The sequence below is a fragment of the Scardinius erythrophthalmus genome (genome assembly GCF_964197995.2).
Source record: "Scardinius erythrophthalmus genome assembly, chromosome: 18".
Classification (NCBI taxonomy): Eukaryota; Metazoa; Chordata; class Actinopteri; order Cypriniformes; family Leuciscidae; genus Scardinius; species Scardinius erythrophthalmus.
The window spans coordinates 29,324,935-29,342,770 of record NC_138238.1 but is presented as its reverse complement, the minus strand read 5'-3'; the positions used below and the strand labels follow the sequence as shown (position 1 = coordinate 29,342,770).

Here is a 17,836-nt window from a genome sequence, read left to right as displayed (position 1 = left end):
AAATTTGCTTTAAAAAAAACTGCTTTACAACATTGGGTCTTAAGTGGCTTGGAAATGGCAAAAAAAAAAAAAAAAAAAAAAAGTTTTTTAAACCTAAAAGCGCCAGGTAAACTCAGAATGACACGACAGACAGCACTTTCCATCAAGTTCTCCGCATCTCCAATAGTGTAAAGGAAAGAGCAACTCGCAAATAATCTTAGGGCAATGCAAACAGTTTGTGCTGTAGTTAAAGCCTGACTCCGACAAGTCGAAAATAAATGTGCGTTTCCAACAAATTAATAATATAAACGACAATCTCACGAGTCGCGAGAAAAAATATATATTTCAGAAATTGCACTATCGCGCTGCGCTGGACTTCCCGTATCAGCTCCGCTTATGAAGCCGCAGTCTAATCCTGTTAACATGAAATAAGCCTGCTCCCGAGCAGGTTTAAGATTGCGCACCTGTTGCTATGACAGCAAGTCCAGGATGAGCGTCGAAGAACCAAACAATCCAAGATCATGCCATATCGCCAACAATCAAATCCAGCTAAGTGAGTTAGCTTTACGAAGAACGGGCCCCAGGACACAATGAAAACTGAATGAAAACAGAACATACACATTCACACAAGCACTTGCTCCAGATCAAGTTGACCATCTGGTGTTTTTGACAAACAATATGTAGCTGCATGAGTGGAAAGTTTCGGAATGATATACATTTGTATACTCTCATTTACTGATTCCATTCCACTTGTTTACATGCACCTTTGTTACCTTTATTTCTTTACATGCAAATGTAGGAAATTATATTTGATTTATGAATGTTTGTTTAAAATGTTATGCACTTTAAACATTCATGTCATTAAATTTCAATAAAATTCCTTTCTATAAAAAAATCTGATGCTTGATTTGGTTAATGTTTTCTCATTGCACTGTGCCCTTGTGGGCTTAGGAGACAATACAGTATTTTTTCCCTCTAATATAAAATCTGTTTTTAGAATTCAAATACAGTTAGAATATTATTTTTAAGTAAGATTTCATTTTTCAGCCATTTTGACAGCCCTCTCTACTACAGGGGAAGCCAATCCCGCACGCCTCATAGGACAAAGCTATGCATCTATGTTCTAATAGGAATGGTGCTGCTTGGTGACCGCGTTACCTCTGTTGCGACCACCAAAACAGACCAAAAGCTGGGAGGATGTATGCCATTGGCCTGAGTGATAGACGTAAATCCTAAGAGCCCGGACTGGACACTGTAGATGCAGCCTTTCTTGCTCCAGCAATTCACACGGCGCAGGGAATAAGGAAAGTAATTCAGCCAGGGAAGCAAGTATCAGCCAGTCATTGATACAATTCACTTCACAAATTAATCACTGGAGAGGGTGAGAGATACCCGTCAGGCCTCCGCTAACTCAACCTGAAATCCCTATGGCCATCATCATCTCTTTGGCCTGTCTTTTCTCCATCAAGTAATCATCCATATTATTGTTTGCTGTGCATCTTTGCTTTGGGATCATGAATCTTGGCAGTGCATCGGCAGCAGCCGTGGCTTTCTCCCACACTTTTGTATATCCCTCATCACAATGAAGTGTGCTCTTTTGCACTGGCCACAAACCTGTCCAAAAGTCAGTGTCCTCTCTCTGGAGAAGCTTTTTTGTTGGATTCAACAATGTGAGCACTTTGTACACAAGGTTTGCATCAAACAGGAAGTTTGGTGCAGTAATCTCTTCCAGCGGCTCTAGAACTTCCATTCGTAGCTCTGGACCATTGGCTCTTACAGAATCAATTTCAGACCAAATGTAACTGATGGTTAAGGCAGTAAGAGACAAAATAAGGGATGTCCTTATTAAGTTTTTCTTGTAACAGCTTCTGGACTCAACCAACCTTTCCTGACATCAGAGATGCACCATCATAAACTTGGCTTTTTTACAAGGATCTTTGATGGCTTAAGACCAGCTTTGTTTAACTCTACTAAAATGGTATCTGTCAGTGTCTGGGAATAACCCATTTCAGAAGTGGCTATGGTTTACAGGTGCTCCGCAACTTCGTAGGACTCGTTCTCTTTCAAAAAACAAATGACAATTCATATATTTTTGCAGCCTGTATGGTTGTGGGTACCATCATGTAGTAGGAGTTTCCAATTTCTTCCATGATAGCCTCATGCTGCGTCTCAATTCAACTACTTATAATACACCCTAAAAGTATGTACTCTTTTTCTGAAGAAAAAGTAGATACTTTTGAGTGTGTAGTAAAAAGTAGAAAAGCTCTGGGACATACTAGCACGTCATACAATTGCGTCTTTAACGGTTGCTTTCTGTCGCATCCTGTCACAGTAAACTGGCCTGTCAATCATCTTGCCACAGTTAAAACCCTCCACATTTCATTTCATTTATTTTCCTACCATATCGGAGAGAAATGCAGTAGCACGTTGATCTGCATCCGCGTGTGTTTTTCATGCAGAGAATTCTCCTCATAAGAATGCATAATGATGCATTTAAAAGTTAATGGCCTAACAGGACTTTATACACATTGTTATTCAGATGGAATATAACACTGATTACATTAAATAATTTTTTGTTAAACTTTGATTAGTCACTTTTATCTGAACCTCTCACTGTTGGTTGTACATATCCGCCATGTTTTGTAGTTTAACACTTTTTCCTCGTTTTTGTAGTTCCTCCTCCAAAGCGCAATGGGTTGTGGGCAATATTAGCCTTTATAGTGTGCACGGATCCACACTCCGAAAATCCACCGGAAATAGTAGACCATCCAAGGACTTCTGGCATACTCTTTTTAACATAAAATGCTTTGGGACACACTTATTTTATTCTCACATACTGTTTAGGATGGATAGTGTGGACATTGAGACGCAGGGCTAGTCACCACATCACTTAGTAAACTTAACTTTTTCTGCAGCAGTTAATTTCGGTTACAAAAGCAGCAATATTACCATCTACATCCATTGAAGGTACAATATGTTGTGCATTTTTCCCTTAAGGCGGGTTCACACTGTATCATTTTGGGCATGATTTGGCTATCTGAGACAAATGTTGAGAATCCTAAGAGATTCCCTTTGATCCTAGACCAAAATCTGACCGATAGTTTGACATGTTCACCGACAGCAGATTAATGACCGCTGCGATAAAATCTTACCTCCAACGAAATTCTGTCAGGGTCGGAAGATTTGACAGTCCTGCAGTGTTTTTTTTTTTTTTTAACAAACATCAAGTCGAAAACTTTAGAGACTGTTTTTGTTTGCTAGCCACCATTTCAATCCTGCATGAAATGCTGCATGAAATGCAGCTCTCAGTCACCAAACATCATGGATTGATGATGCAAAACTCCAGATAAATCTTTTTGGGTGCATCCGTTTTTAAATTAAATGTTTAGGCTTTAACTATAGGAAGCATTATTTTATGTATCCATTATATTAAAGAGACCTTTTTGAAAGATATTGGTTTACTTATGCCTTTTTGAACACTTGAGCTTTACCGGGAGTGTCTGTAGATGTTTAAGAGGCTATTGTGTCGATTGAGATTGTGGCGTGGTGGTGGAGGTGCAAAAGTTACACTTAGAAAGTATAGCAGAATAAAGAGCAGACTACGCCACCCCGTTTCACTGAACGGGGAAATTTCACAAGAACACACAGGTTCGCTACCACAGAGGACAAGAGACATGGATCTGAATACAAAAATACTTTTATTTTCACAATAATAATTATATAAAGCTATTGACTCAGGGGGGACAAGACCACTTCGGTGTGCATCAGAACAGAAAACAAAAAAAGAACACTTTCAGGCTGAGGCTTACCAGTAGGGAGCTAGCTGGGCAGTGAGTAGCCTATCCTAAGACTCATCAAACTCCACTCCACACAAACACTCTCACACTTGCTAAGTGAAAGAAACGCAGGTGCCAACGGCAAAACACTCGGTGAAGGAAACACCACCACCAAAAAGGCACAAACAACTAGCTTCCCTACACCGGGGGCCTTCAGCTTCTGAAAGAAATACAAAGACACAATACAATTTTCACAATTAGCTGCAGACACAAGTATCAACAAATTATAGTAGAACAAATTCTAACTATAAAAGAGGCCAACACTTGGCAAATTACTGGCCACAGAAGTTAAGCCGGCTAGTGTTTCCCAAGGAGTTCACATCAGATTGCCATTTCAGCATAAACGTTAGAGCAGCCAAATGCTATATAAAACAGAAAAAATAAAGTAAAATAATACAAAATGATAACAATTAATTGAATCACAAAAAAACAAATCCAAAACAGAATGTAGCTCACTCTTGCCGATCAAAGAGCAAAATAACCAAACTGCTGGTGGCAATATAACCAAAAGGTAGGGCTAAATTACACTATTGATAGTAGATCTCACATTGAATGACGACTCTGAGACTAGCCACTCACTTAGTCCACCAGCATTGGCTTAAAGCAATCTTCAAAGACAAAATTAACTAACGAAAAAACAAAGTAATGTATCAAAATAATAAAACGGTCAGATAGTGGTACTAATGGCAGCAGAACAAACAGTGCAGTCTTAACGACGTTGTCTATGGAGCATTTGCCCCGCAGTCCACGGAGATGAACCGCTCACAAACGGATTGACGCACTAAAGAAAACAAACAATAATGAATGAATTTAAAAACACCCACCTCGTAATAATCAAGTGGTTAAATTTACCTACCCAATGGTAGATCGCTAGACCCACAGAATACTCAGTTACTCACAAACTCGTTCATAATAGGCAAACCGCAACTGTACTGGTGTTCCATCTGGCCAAACACATAAGCTGCACTATGATGGAAACATAGGTTACCGGGGATCAAACCAGAACTAACAGTAGTCCGTTAGAATTAACATACCTGTGATGAGGACAGTCTGCACCCAAAAGCAATGTTGCACAAATCCGAACGCTAGTCTGGCTAAAACATATACATTCTCACTTTAATAGTGCATGGGTACTAGCAGCAACATTAGCCAAACAGCTGGGTACATACCTCCAGCAGAGATGCATGCGCACCCAAAACAGAGGCGATAGTGACAATGACGCATACCCAGGTGGCCTGAACTCCGCCTTAAATAGGCCAGGGATGGCTGCCAAAAGGCTGTCACACCCATCACTCACCACAAATAATAGGGCGGGATCTTAATCCGCCTTGCCACACAATATTGAAGTTCAGTATTATTTTTCACTTTAGAAAACAAACACGATTGCTCTCCTCACAAGACTTTGTGATGTTTTTACCAATGTTTTATTTATTTTTTACAAAAAATTATTTGTAATCGAACATTTATCAATGGACACTTTGCAGACCCCGGTTGAACCTTTGTTGATCTAAGGCCTAATCCTGGCTTAATCTAAGCCCCGTCTATAGCCCTATTCGGACGGGATTAACTTTACAAGGGTAGATGGAGTAATGTAATTTTACCACAGGACGTCTGTAATATTATTGGCCAATTCGCATCGGATAAGATATCTCAGTAAAACTAGCATAAGTGGGAGGGGTAACTCGATTTGCGAATCGCCGTCACCCTCCTGTCGTCATGTGCGTATTACGTAGCTTCCTGATATCACGTGCGCAAACACATATAACCTATTATGTCTGGTCGAACGATGTATTAATTAACTTCGGATTGGATTGTGTTGGTAATAGGCACTTACCTAACGCTAAAATATGTTTCGTGCCTCTAACAAGTGCTTTCGATCTTCTTTCTGATCTGAATGGTATGTGGAAAACACTTGAATTTTGCCACAGACTTGTCCCAGTGTCTAGAACGCAACTGAATGATTTTTCAAGCATCTCCATACTTGGAAAAAACATGGAAAACTACTTTTAAACAGGAAATTATGAAATATTTACGTACATGTTTACAGCGGGTCTATTCGCACAGAATTAGTATTACCTGAGGTAATTTTTCCGTTTTTTTTACTGAAGGCAAAAGTCGCCGTAATCTTTTCAGACATTATCTGAAATGATTACTGAGATAGCACATTTGGAAGGGACTAAAATCACAGAGAAGCTCTGGTAACTATTACTTTACCCCACCTCTCCATGTTAAACTAGTCCTGTCCGAATAGGGCTTATGAAACCAGGCTTAAGACTTGTACTTAAGTGGTATTGGAATTGGTGACTTGTAACTTGTAATGGAGCATTTTTTGCTGTAAGGTATCTGTACTTTTAATTATTTTTTTTTTTTTTTTATTTTTTTTTTTACAACTCTGCTAGCACCACCCCACACACTTATAGAGGCTTTCATTTGTCTTTATTCTCACTTTATGTCTGTTTAGAATGATGCTCAGTAAGGAAATTAGAAATTTCATACATTTTTTCAACATTACAAGCATTCCCCTGTGTCACTGCTCTAGGGCTGTTTGTGTACATGGTGTAATGAAGAAATACCTTATGGCTATGGGTGCCAAGTATTGGCGAAAAAATATGCTTTTAAAAATGAGGATTCTGAGTCCCCGAGGCAAGTGGTGGCACAGTTTTGCAGCCATTAGATGCATTTTGTAATTTGATCCACTGCCACCACCTGGAACTAGACCAGCATGGTACTCATCCTCATGGACAAGTAATGAAGAGAAAATGCTGTGCCTCCTAAAGGCACATGCATGCAAATGTTTATTTCCCTAGTTCTGAGTATTTTCTATAGCAGCTTTTCATCCACTTTACTTATGTAAAGCAAATTATATATGATTACAGCGAATGCAAATACCTCAAAGAAAAACTATTACTCAACACATGCATCACATTGAAATGAGCATTGTTAAATGATGTGACTAAACCTCATTATCACCTGCTTCTTCGAGTAAATGAATGATTAATGAGATTAGTCTTCCAAATCAGGTCATTAAATGTAGTGTTATTGATATTGACAACTAATCGCCATTTACAGTGGCAATATGGATTGTGTATATTGAGATTTATAAATCAGCCATTTTAGTGTGTTAATGAATCATAATGGAATTTAACAATTCTCAGTTCTGTTTAATTTAATAATTGTCAGCGTCCTCACTGTCACGGTTGGTGGCTGTAATGATGAAGATACTTCTTCAGTGATAGAAGTCTTTAATCCAAGAATCAAAACAATAAACGAGAGACTAACTCAGATGAAACAAACATTAACATTAAGCAATGCTAGACAAGAAACTAACAGAAAGTGAGGGCATAAGTAGAAGGGCAAACAAAGGAGCTAACATGATAATTAACGAAACACACTTGCACTGATTACTCAAACCAATCAGAAACCATAGAAACAAACAAGAAAGAACGGATGAGAACCGAACTAATAAACAAACTAGAAAGCTAACCTAGAAACACAGACATGAACAGAACAGGAAAAACAGAGCAAAAACAAACCTAAACCATGACACCCACTCAAGACACAAGACATGTCTTCTTATACTATCCATAATATTGAAAGTGAGACACATAATAAGACAAACATATACATTAAGCATGTTGTGTTAGTTTTTCATACTTATGTTTTGACTGGGTTTAGTTTTTGAATAAATTAAATTTGACATGAAAATTGACCCACTTTTCACCACCCAAACAATTCCTGATGGATCATATTTGTTTGTTTGATATGAATATCCTGCCTCACTTGGAAATATGCCTTATGATAAACAATTGCACTTTCCAAAAACAGATTGAAGATCGATGGAAATAATATCGACCTGCTTCTGCTTGTTTTTTTTCTTCTTCTTCTTTTTTGTCCTGCAGTTGGCTACATGGGATTCTGTCCATGGTCTCAATGGAAGTCTAAAGGAGAGTCGTATCGAGAATGGCATGCAGGGGGTTACTGTGAAAGTAGTGACGTTGTTGGTAATACTTTTATTATTTTAACTTTTTAAAAATTTGTGTTTGTGGGTGTTGATGTATAAATGATTGAATAATCAATCATTATGTTTTTTTCACGGTCAATACCACAGTTCTATATAATGTACTTATCAGAAAGACCACTCAGAATCTGCAAGATTTCCATGGAATTGGAATATTCTTAATTTACAAAGTTCTGCATGCCTCTAACCTCTTGCTTATTTGCTCACAAATTATTTTGGCTAACATGATCATGCCTACAGCCACAAATAAAAATGTAGTTCTCTACTGCCATAACCTGTTTTATTTTATCTTTTTTTATATTGGTCATATAACTGTTCTTCATTATTGATGATTGTCAGTAGAAATGCTGTATGTAAATAATATATTTGTCATTTGGCTGTAATATGTTACAAGCATGGTTGGGGAAAGCATTATGCTTGAATGTTCTTATTCCTTATGATCTAATTGTAATTATTCTCCCAGCCCACCAAGCATCTCCTGCAGAAAGGTTCTCCAGAGAGCCATAGAAATTCTTGAAGCAAGTTTTATCAGCCATTTGAAACGTATCTGTACATTTTGGTAATCAATATTCCTTTTCAAAGGAGGATCCGTTTGTGATGGTGGCAGAGAACATCCTCGGACAGCCCAAAAGATATAAAGGGTTCTCAATTGATGTCCTGGACGCTTTGGCCAAGATCCTAGGATTCAAGTATGATATCTACCAGGTGTCAGACAGCAAATATGGTTCTCAGCTGACCAATGGCACTTGGAATGGAATGATTGGGGAACTCATAAACAAGGCAAGTGTTCTTAACATAGTTTTATGTATATGTCCAAAGCCATTACAAGTTAGTCAACTAATACTTGCCCATAATATTTGCTCAAATTTTCCTGCTGAAAAGGTCACCAGCATAGTATATTGTGTTTTGTATGCTGGTGTGTTGATTTGTTATGGGGATGGTCATGAGTACTTGAAAAGTTATAACAATGATCTGTCAAGAAAAAAAAAATAATTGTGTGAATTTAACTTTTGAATCTGTGATTGGCATTTTGGCCTGTACTTTGTAGAATACAACAGGTTATTGTTGAGGCATGAACTGTATGTACAGTGCAACTTTCAAACCACTCAGCACTTGGGACAGGATTAGAGGGTTCATACAGCTAGATGGAGCTTTAAACTGAATTAAACAGAATGCAAAGGTTCTCAAGTTATGTTTGACAAGAAAAACGCATGACGCTTACAGAGAGAGACGGCGAAAAAAACAACAAGAGTTGAAGAAGCAGTCAGATATGTTTGCCTGACTTGTGTATATCAACTAGCAATTAAAAAAGCTGGTCCACATCTTGTATAAAGTAGCTAATGTTGATGTCATTCTTTGACTTTCCTCCGTGTCTTGTTTACACTTTACTGAAAAAATATTTTCATAGTCAGAGTTTTGTCTTGTTTTTATGTGAACTACAGGAAGCATAAATTGTCTGACTTACCTCTCCTTCATTGACCTCCATAAAACCAAACAACCTTGTGTTTCGTGTACCACAGTGTTACGCTTTTTGCTAACCTTGGAGGCTTGCCTTATAGCGGCTCCTGTAATATTCCTGAAGACTTTCAGGTCTGAAGCTAAGGTTAATTAGCTGGTTCTGGTGTGTTTGATTAGGATTGAAGCTTAATTCTGCAGGACTGTGTCCCTTCAGGAGCATGATTGGACAGGGCATAAACCTACCAAATATAATGAGGTTATGCTTAACATAAATAAATAAAAAATGGCAGTTAGGTAATAAAACAAATTTAATACAAAATTGTACACAATTTTGCTTGCTTTAAGGACCTTTAGATATTTTACATTTACATTTGATCATTCAGCAGACGCTTTTATCCAAAGTGACTTAAAAACGAGGAGAGTAATAGAAACAGTCAAACCAACAGTAGGGCAACAATATGCAAATGCTGTGGCTAATCCCCATTTTTTACTGAAAAAAAAAATCTTGTCTTTACAGAGAGCTGATTTGGCAGTTTCTGCCATTACTATAACACCAGAGCGAGAGAACGTTGTGGACTTCAGCAAACGCTACATGGATTACTCTGTAGGGATCCTACATCGCAAACCCGAGGAAAAGATCAACATTTTTTCCCTGTTTGCCCCCTTTGACTTGGCTGTGTGGGCCTGTATCGCAGCTGCCATTCCCGTGGTGGGCATTTTGATCTTCCTGCTGACACGGATGCAGATGCTCCGCTCCCAGAATCCTCCAGGAGCCCATCACGCTTCATCCATGTTTAACTCATTGCATAGTGCTATATGGATTGTCTATGGAGCCTTTGTACAACAAGGTACTTCAATGAATTCCACTCCCACGTATTGATTCAAAGGTTATCTTCAGAAACAACTTATCAAATCAGCTTTAGCTTCCAGGGGATCAGGTGATGATTTGACTCAGGGCTTAGAAAGATGAAAATAATAAAGCTGACATGGGGGTATGTCAATAAATCTAAGTCTTTTTGTAAATTTGGAGTGCTGTCAGTACAGAGAACAACAACAAAAATCGGTGTTGCCTACATCGTTATCCTCTTTTTAAAATTTGCACCCTGTTGACTTCAATGGGGATTGTCGAGTTCACGCGAGTGATCATAGGTAACTAAACCTATGCGCGTGAACTCGACAATCGACTACTGTGGACTTCGACCAAAAACAGGAAGAAAATACAGGTATGTGCGCTGGCTGAATTAACATCACTTTTATTCATATCTTTCACATCTACTGCAGTCAGATTCACCCGTGTTCACTCTGAAGGAATCACTCACATGGCTGGGCACTTGTAATGACACATCAAGGATGTTAAGAGGCTAAAAGCAGGTTTAAAACTTGCCCCATTGAAGTCAACAGGGTGCAAATTTTAAAAAGAGGATAACACGGTGTAGTCAACACCGATTTTTGTCGTTGTTCTCTGTACTGACAGCACTCCAAATTTACAAAAAAATGAGCTCAATGTAAAAATTGACCGGAGTTCTCCTTTAATGCAATCATTGTTTAGCAGCTTAAAATATTTAGTCTTTTTTTTCTAACTTGAATGTGAAAAAATTAACATGCTCGGGTGCTGTACATTTTTAAGATGCATTTTTAGGTAATCATAATTAGTAAAAATAGATTTTTTTTTTATGCATATGTTTTACTGTTTAATTTAGACAGTAAACAGAATGTGATACACTCTTTGATTACATAATTATGTTAAACTATTAGATGTTAAAACATATGTATTTATCAATACTGGGTGCCTTTTGCCCCACTGGTCAGCCTTTTACAATGAGTTTACCTCACCACCTCATATTGTACATGTGTTTGATTTTTAAACAAACCAATTTATTTATTTATTTTCCCACAAAATGCTCCATAAATTTTCAATTAAAACAATTGTTTTTCTGCAATTACCACTCTAGGAGTAGTAAAAGGACATTTTCCTTAACGTGTGTCTTTAGCCCCATTGTACCCTATTGGTTTGGAACAACATGGCAGTGAGAAAAAGGGTGAACTTTTTTAAGTTTAGTTTTAAGCTATTGTTAAGTTTTAAAAACGGTTGTGAATAGTGTTTATGGTGCATGTTACATTTTAATAGTTGAGATATACCTTTTTCATCAGAAATTCCTACCCTTGCGTATAGTTTAATTCCAATTTCAAAACCAGCATACATGGAACAGAAGTGTTAAGTGCACCAAAACAGTGTAAAGTTTCTTTGAATAAGGCATGGGATATGCTGATTCTTATCCAAGAGACAAAATTGAATAAATGGTTACCTCAACAACTAGCATGCTAAACCCCTCACTGCCTCTATTAATTCATGGCGTAGCCTACTGCCTACCAACGCTTTTAAGCCTAACAGCTAGTTATTGAATCTGGGCTGTTTTTATCTCATATTTTTGTAGCTTGCCACCATATGAAATTTACAGTAGATTGTACAAAACACAACAAATATTTTGCAGCAGTTTACACAGTCTTAAACATGAGGAATTAGCAAGTATGATGACATGTTACTAATGGTAGCATTTCTGGCTTCCTCCTTTGAGTAAGGATAATAATGTGAAACTGCAGTGTATCATAGATTATTCACGTCGATGACACCATATGATAATCTTATAATACCCTTTGTTAGACATCTGCTGCTATCTAATTGATGTGGTACGCCTCCATTGTACAGAATCAGGATTATGTATAAAAAAAATAAAAAATAAATTTATAAAAGGATTATAAGGGAAAAGTAATTTAAGAGAAACTATGTTACAAAAGAAATGGATTAGGAAGTGTTTTGCTTTTTTATTTTTTATTTATTTATTGCATTTCAGAATACATTTATACATCCTAAACACCAGCATTTTGTTTTGTTTGTCATAGGTGGAGATTCTGTGGTGGGGTCTGTGGCATTGAGGATAGTTATGGGCAGTTGGTGGTTGTTCACACTGATTGTGTGTTCATCTTACACTGCTAACCTGGCTGCGTTCCTAACTGTGTCCCGCATGGACAACACTATAAGGTAAATTGCCTTTACACAAATAGTTTACCACCCAATGCACCATATGCTACAGAGTTGATCAATGTCTATTAAAAGCTTTTCTGTCCTGTTTTTGTCCTCATAATTAGTGAATCCTTATGTTCAGAAAGATTCACACATAGTTTGGCCACATGGCTCGCAGTACAGCTAACAAAGGCTATTTCAAGTATTTAAAAGTTTGCCACCAATGCGGACAATCGCCAGATTACCGTATTTAATTTCTCAGACATTCCATGATCCGACAAATGCCGACTGAACAAAATTAAATGGTGACCAACGACAGCAGACTGACACACTGATCCAACAAAACCCAACGAAGTGTCTGTTGCCATTAGTCGGCATATGACCACAAAAAAAAAAAAAATATTGCATGTTGTTTATTTTATTTTATTTTATTTAGTACTTGAATAAGCTTTTTCAGATGTTCACATGTAGTCCACAAGACAAAATAATAGCTGGTGTCTCTCTCTCCATTCCCACGGCTCTCTGCCGCGCCCTGCTTCACACCACAATACATAATATACACTCCCTGGACAAAAATTATAATATTTCATTGGACCCCATTTTGCTTTGACTACAGCACACATTCGCAGTGGCATCGTTTTGATATGCTTGTGAAATGTCACAACGTTTATATCCATCCAGAGCTGCAATAATTCCTCACCATTTCCCCACTACATCTCAAAGATTATCAATGGGGTTAAGGTCTGGGCTCTGTGGTGGCCAATCCATTTGTGAAAGTTATGTCTCATGCTCTTCACAATTTGAGCCCGCTCGTTCCTGGCATTGTCATCTTGGAATATGCATGCCCAGGCCATTAGGGAAGGAAAAATCCATTGTTGGAAAAACCTGGTCATTCAGTATGTTCAGGTAGTCAGCTGACTTAATTTTTGGGCACATAACGTCATTCTCCTCTCTTCTTACCCTGATGCGCCCATCACTTTGGAACAGGGTAAATCTGGACTCATCAGACCACATGACCTTTTTTTAATTGCTCCAGAGTCCATTCTTTATGCTTCCTAGCAAATTGAAGCCTTTTTTTTTTCTCTGATTAGCCTCGCTGATAAGTGGTATTCAAAAGGCCACACAGCTGTTTAGTCCCAATCCCTTGATTTCTCTTTGCATTGTGAGTGTGGAAATGCTCTTACTTGCACTATTAAACATTGTCATGAGTTCTACTGTTGATATTTTACGATTTGATTTCACCAAATCGTTTTCACCCATCATTCAAGATTTTTTTTCCGACTACATTTCTTCTCTCCGTTTTAATAATGTGTTGGACAGTTCTTAACCCAATTTTAGCAGTTCTCCTTAGTTGTTTTCTTTGCTTAATGCAGGCCAATAATTTGAATCCAGGTGGTGATATATATTTTTTTTTATAAAGGGACTTGAAACTTGATGAAAGGGACTTGAAAATTAGCCACTTGTCACTTACTTGTATATGTGTGACTTGCTTCCACCTCTGCAACACAGAGATTAAAAAAAATGTTGAAATCACTTTCAGACCTTTCAGACGAAGCAGAAATCCACATGACTTTAAAGAACATGAGCATTTAAAGCAGCAGATATATAAACAATACACATGTTTATAATAGTATATAATAGTTATCTTTATACTTATTATTCTTGGTGTAAATAGGCATTTAGATGTTTAGAATTGTGTATTGTTGGTTGTTATATTTATTAATTCCATACTAAAAGCCTAACCAGGTACAAGTGCTGCAAAAAAGCTGTAATCTAGAAGCGTACAGTATGTTCACAAGACAATGACAATAAGCATTTCACATGAACAAACTAAGTAGATTCTTACTAGAAATGTTAAAAGATATTTAAGAGTTTATAAGTGAGTTGGTAGTTAATAATAATGATAATAATTATTGTTGTTGTTGTTATTATTATTATTGATCTTTCTTGTTCAATGCCAGAATGAGTTTGTATTCTGTGTGCTCCCTTACTAGTGTTGTGCTAGTTTGCTTTTACATATGTAAATGTTATCTAGCAAATGTTATCAGGTATGATGACAGGTATTTATCCAGCCTGTGTGCCTCTGATGTTTGATTGCATTTGATTATGCTGATGTTGAGCAAACTGTGTGTCGTCAGAGTGTGAACAGACCTCTGCTCTCTGCTGTTTATACCTGCATGTTCATTTTCACTAGTTATGTTAGAAGCCAAATGTGACATATGCATGTTACAAAAATTGGATTATCTGAGCTACAGTTCTTAACACAAATGTCTGCAATCAATTCAGTCATTATTATTATTATTATTATTATTATAAACAACTTAAAATCATTCAGCACACATTTTATTTTTATAGGTACTATTAAATACATACCATAAATATAATTCCTAGGGTTGGGAAAAACAATGTGTTAATTATTATGCGCAATTATTACAAACTGTTTTTTGCGTTAATAATTCATTTTTTTTCTTTCTTTTTTTCTATAGTATGTCACACTTTTTTTTTTTTTTTTTTTTATGTATGCCCCATTTGTTCTTATTCTTAAATATTTGTTTGAATGTTGAGCCACAGCTCATTGGCCGCTGATGCAGCAACAACCAATCAGCTGTGCTATGTATATAATGACGTGATCGCTACATAAATGAGTTAAATACCTATCAGCCTGCGCCATCTAGAGTTCCATGCCAGAAATATTTGTCCAGTTGTGTAACTATGATTGTATGGGGAATTTCCTCTGAGGTGGCAAAGGAGGTGGTGCATCCTCAAAAATATTGGATGAGTATGTAGATTTGAAAATCATGCTTTTCCCCATTATTATTGAATCACGGAAGCTACACCAGTTATTATTTTTATATACATGTGTAACCATTACCCCTTTTGGGCTTAAGTTATATATCAGAGTAGGGATGGCAAGGCTTGAAATTACAGTAACTTAGGTATAGATAAAAAAACTAGTTTGCTTTGGTTTACCCAGCTATATTTCTGAAGAATCAGACCCAAGCTTTACGCTTATAATGTATTCACCAACCCAAAATCTCAAATGTTTGCATTATACAAAATAATAGTAATAATAATAATAATAATAATAACATCAGTTACATCAGTCATCAAACAAGAAAAGTTAAGCGTTTGGGGAATCTGGACTGGAAAAGTGAATGATTAAACTTAGCTGATGTTAAACGTCCAAGCGTCATGATCCAAGCACCAAACCACAAAGCAGAAAGTTAGCTGAAGCAAGTACTTTCACCCATGTAAGAAAGCACAGGAATAAAAAGGTCCATCTAAATAGACGACACGGTCACAATTAGCATGAATAGCCCAATGGTCAACACACTCAATATCATAGTTATACATTAAATACATGTACACTCTGGTTTTGGTAATATTTGTTAATAAAAAAAAAAATAAAAAAACATACTACTTACTGATTGACCAAAAAGGAAACACATTCCTCAATCATAGGACCTTATAAAGTCAAACGGAAAAGCCCAAGAAAGCCATTGCTTCCCCTATCCACATGCTTGCCTACTTCTTCAGGTATAGTACCTGTCTAAATACTCATCTATAAAGATGATTAGCGCTCCCTAATGGTGTGGAGAAATATAACCGCTAAGGTGACAGAGTTAAAGCTGTTACACATGTATCAGACATACGAGAGAAAAAGGCATTGAAGAATAAGGCTACATGAGAGGTGGTCTTCATTCCAGATTCCTCTGTTCCCCATTTCTCTATTCCCTCACCCCATTATGCCACCTGCAATGGTTTCTTGGTGTTTGTCTCCCTCACCCCCTCATGCCTCTATGTTTCTCTGGGGTGGTACAGTAAGGATTGAGCTTATATACACCACTGAGCAACTTTCAACTTCCTTGTAAGGTAGAAAAACATGTTGCTTATGTTTAAAGAGGTACGTATACCTCCTACTTACACATGGTACAATCCACTTTCCATATTAAGAAACTATCCCTCGGTATACATTTGTGGTATATTTCAAATATACCACAAATGTATACCGAGGGATAGTTTCTTAATATAATATTTGCATCAGTCAAAATATTCCTTTCCTTGTAAAGAATATGCCAACTGTACTCCCAGATAGCAAAATTGTTTCAGCCCATCCCACATGCAGCGTGGAATGATGGCACTTGGGCGGACCGCTCCTGTTTGCCAGATCTGGGCCACAAGCAGGCTATAGCAATGCCACATGTCAGCCAAGAGCAAAGAAATAAACCAGAACTGGACCTTATCTGAGCTACAAAGTCTGTGTATGTTAAATTTGAGTAATTTCAGCCTTAATAAGCCTGTTAACAAGCAGAATCACTGAAGGGAAGAAGAGAAAAGAAAAAGAGATGAGCAGAAACACAAGAACTACAACTGACTTTAGCCACAGCCTTAGATGAAATCAACTGAAGAGAAAATAAGACATTAAATCTCTGAAGATCTCAGCAGAGGAGGATTAAACAACTCCACAAACAGCATTACCAGCTTCACTTATTACTAACCAGACTGACTTTATTTCTGTCAGACGTCTACAGAAGTTTTTATTGAGAATTAACAGAGGTTTATCTCTAATGTGTTTCATTTGAAATCACCATAACAGTGATTAGTGTTTCCATTATTTGGGCTCTTAACTCTTATTATGTCTTTTGTCTTTTTTTGGCCGCTGTGACAGTGTGGTTGTCAAACACATTTGCAGCAGCAAAGAAAGCTAAAGTGAAACGATATCAATATTTGAAATTATTGGGCAATTATCTAGCATCTAGCAATTATTATGAAAATTAATAAAGAAAAATAATACTAAAAAATTACATTAAACAGTATTTTTTTTGTCTTCAAGTAAATAACCCACAGTACAAAAATAATGCAAATATTATGAAACATGACATAAAAAAGTGTATTATTAATAGTTTTTTTCTGACTGTCCAATAGCGACATCAGTGGTTAAAGTTACAGCAGCATCTATCTCGCCACTCCTGAGCCCATTGAGTTTTAACAAACTTCTTAAAGTGTGCCAAGGGTTTGATGGAGGTAATTGAAAATAAATGGAGACAAATCATTTGAGAGTAGACCATTACATTATGATTAGCCATTCATGTGAAAAAAAAACATTGTTTTCATTGTTTTTCATTTTCATCATTGTTTTTGTGTGCAGTCCACATCTGAAAATCGTTCTGAATGAATAAATAATGCTGTTAATGGGAAAACTGATTAAAAAAATAAACAACTTACCCAGTATCCACAGAGTGGCTGTGCAGATGGATGTATCTCCAGGGTTACATTTTATTTCGATAGTCCACTTTAGACCGTCTACTGTACATCTAAGTAACTTTGCAACTACATCAACTAACTCTCATTGATTTGCAATGTAGAATGTCTGTCAGGGGAGCATCAAAATAAAGTTTTATCAGATATTAAACAGACAGTCTACTAATGCTCTAATGACTGGTAGGTGACAAGTTGCAAAGCTACTTAAAGTTAGTACAATGTCTAAAGTGGACTAATGAAAAAAGCTACTTCCGGTGGCGC

At 37.0% G+C, this 17,836-nt stretch overlaps 1 protein-coding gene across 1 annotated transcript in view; it reads left to right on the top strand.

Moving 5' to 3' along the window:
* Positions 1-17,836, top strand: part of grid1b (glutamate receptor, ionotropic, delta 1b) — a gene marked incomplete at its 5' end in the record, with an annotated part of 528,834 nt that overhangs the window by 470,894 nt on the left and 40,104 nt on the right. Inside the window, 4 exons of the mRNA XM_081391989.1 lie at positions 7,715-7,816; positions 8,416-8,613; positions 9,809-10,139; positions 12,193-12,331. Coding sequence (XP_081248115.1) covers positions 7,715-7,816; positions 8,416-8,613; positions 9,809-10,139; positions 12,193-12,331 — 770 coding nt within the window. The remainder of the gene's footprint in view (positions 1-7,714; positions 7,817-8,415; positions 8,614-9,808; positions 10,140-12,192; positions 12,332-17,836) is intronic.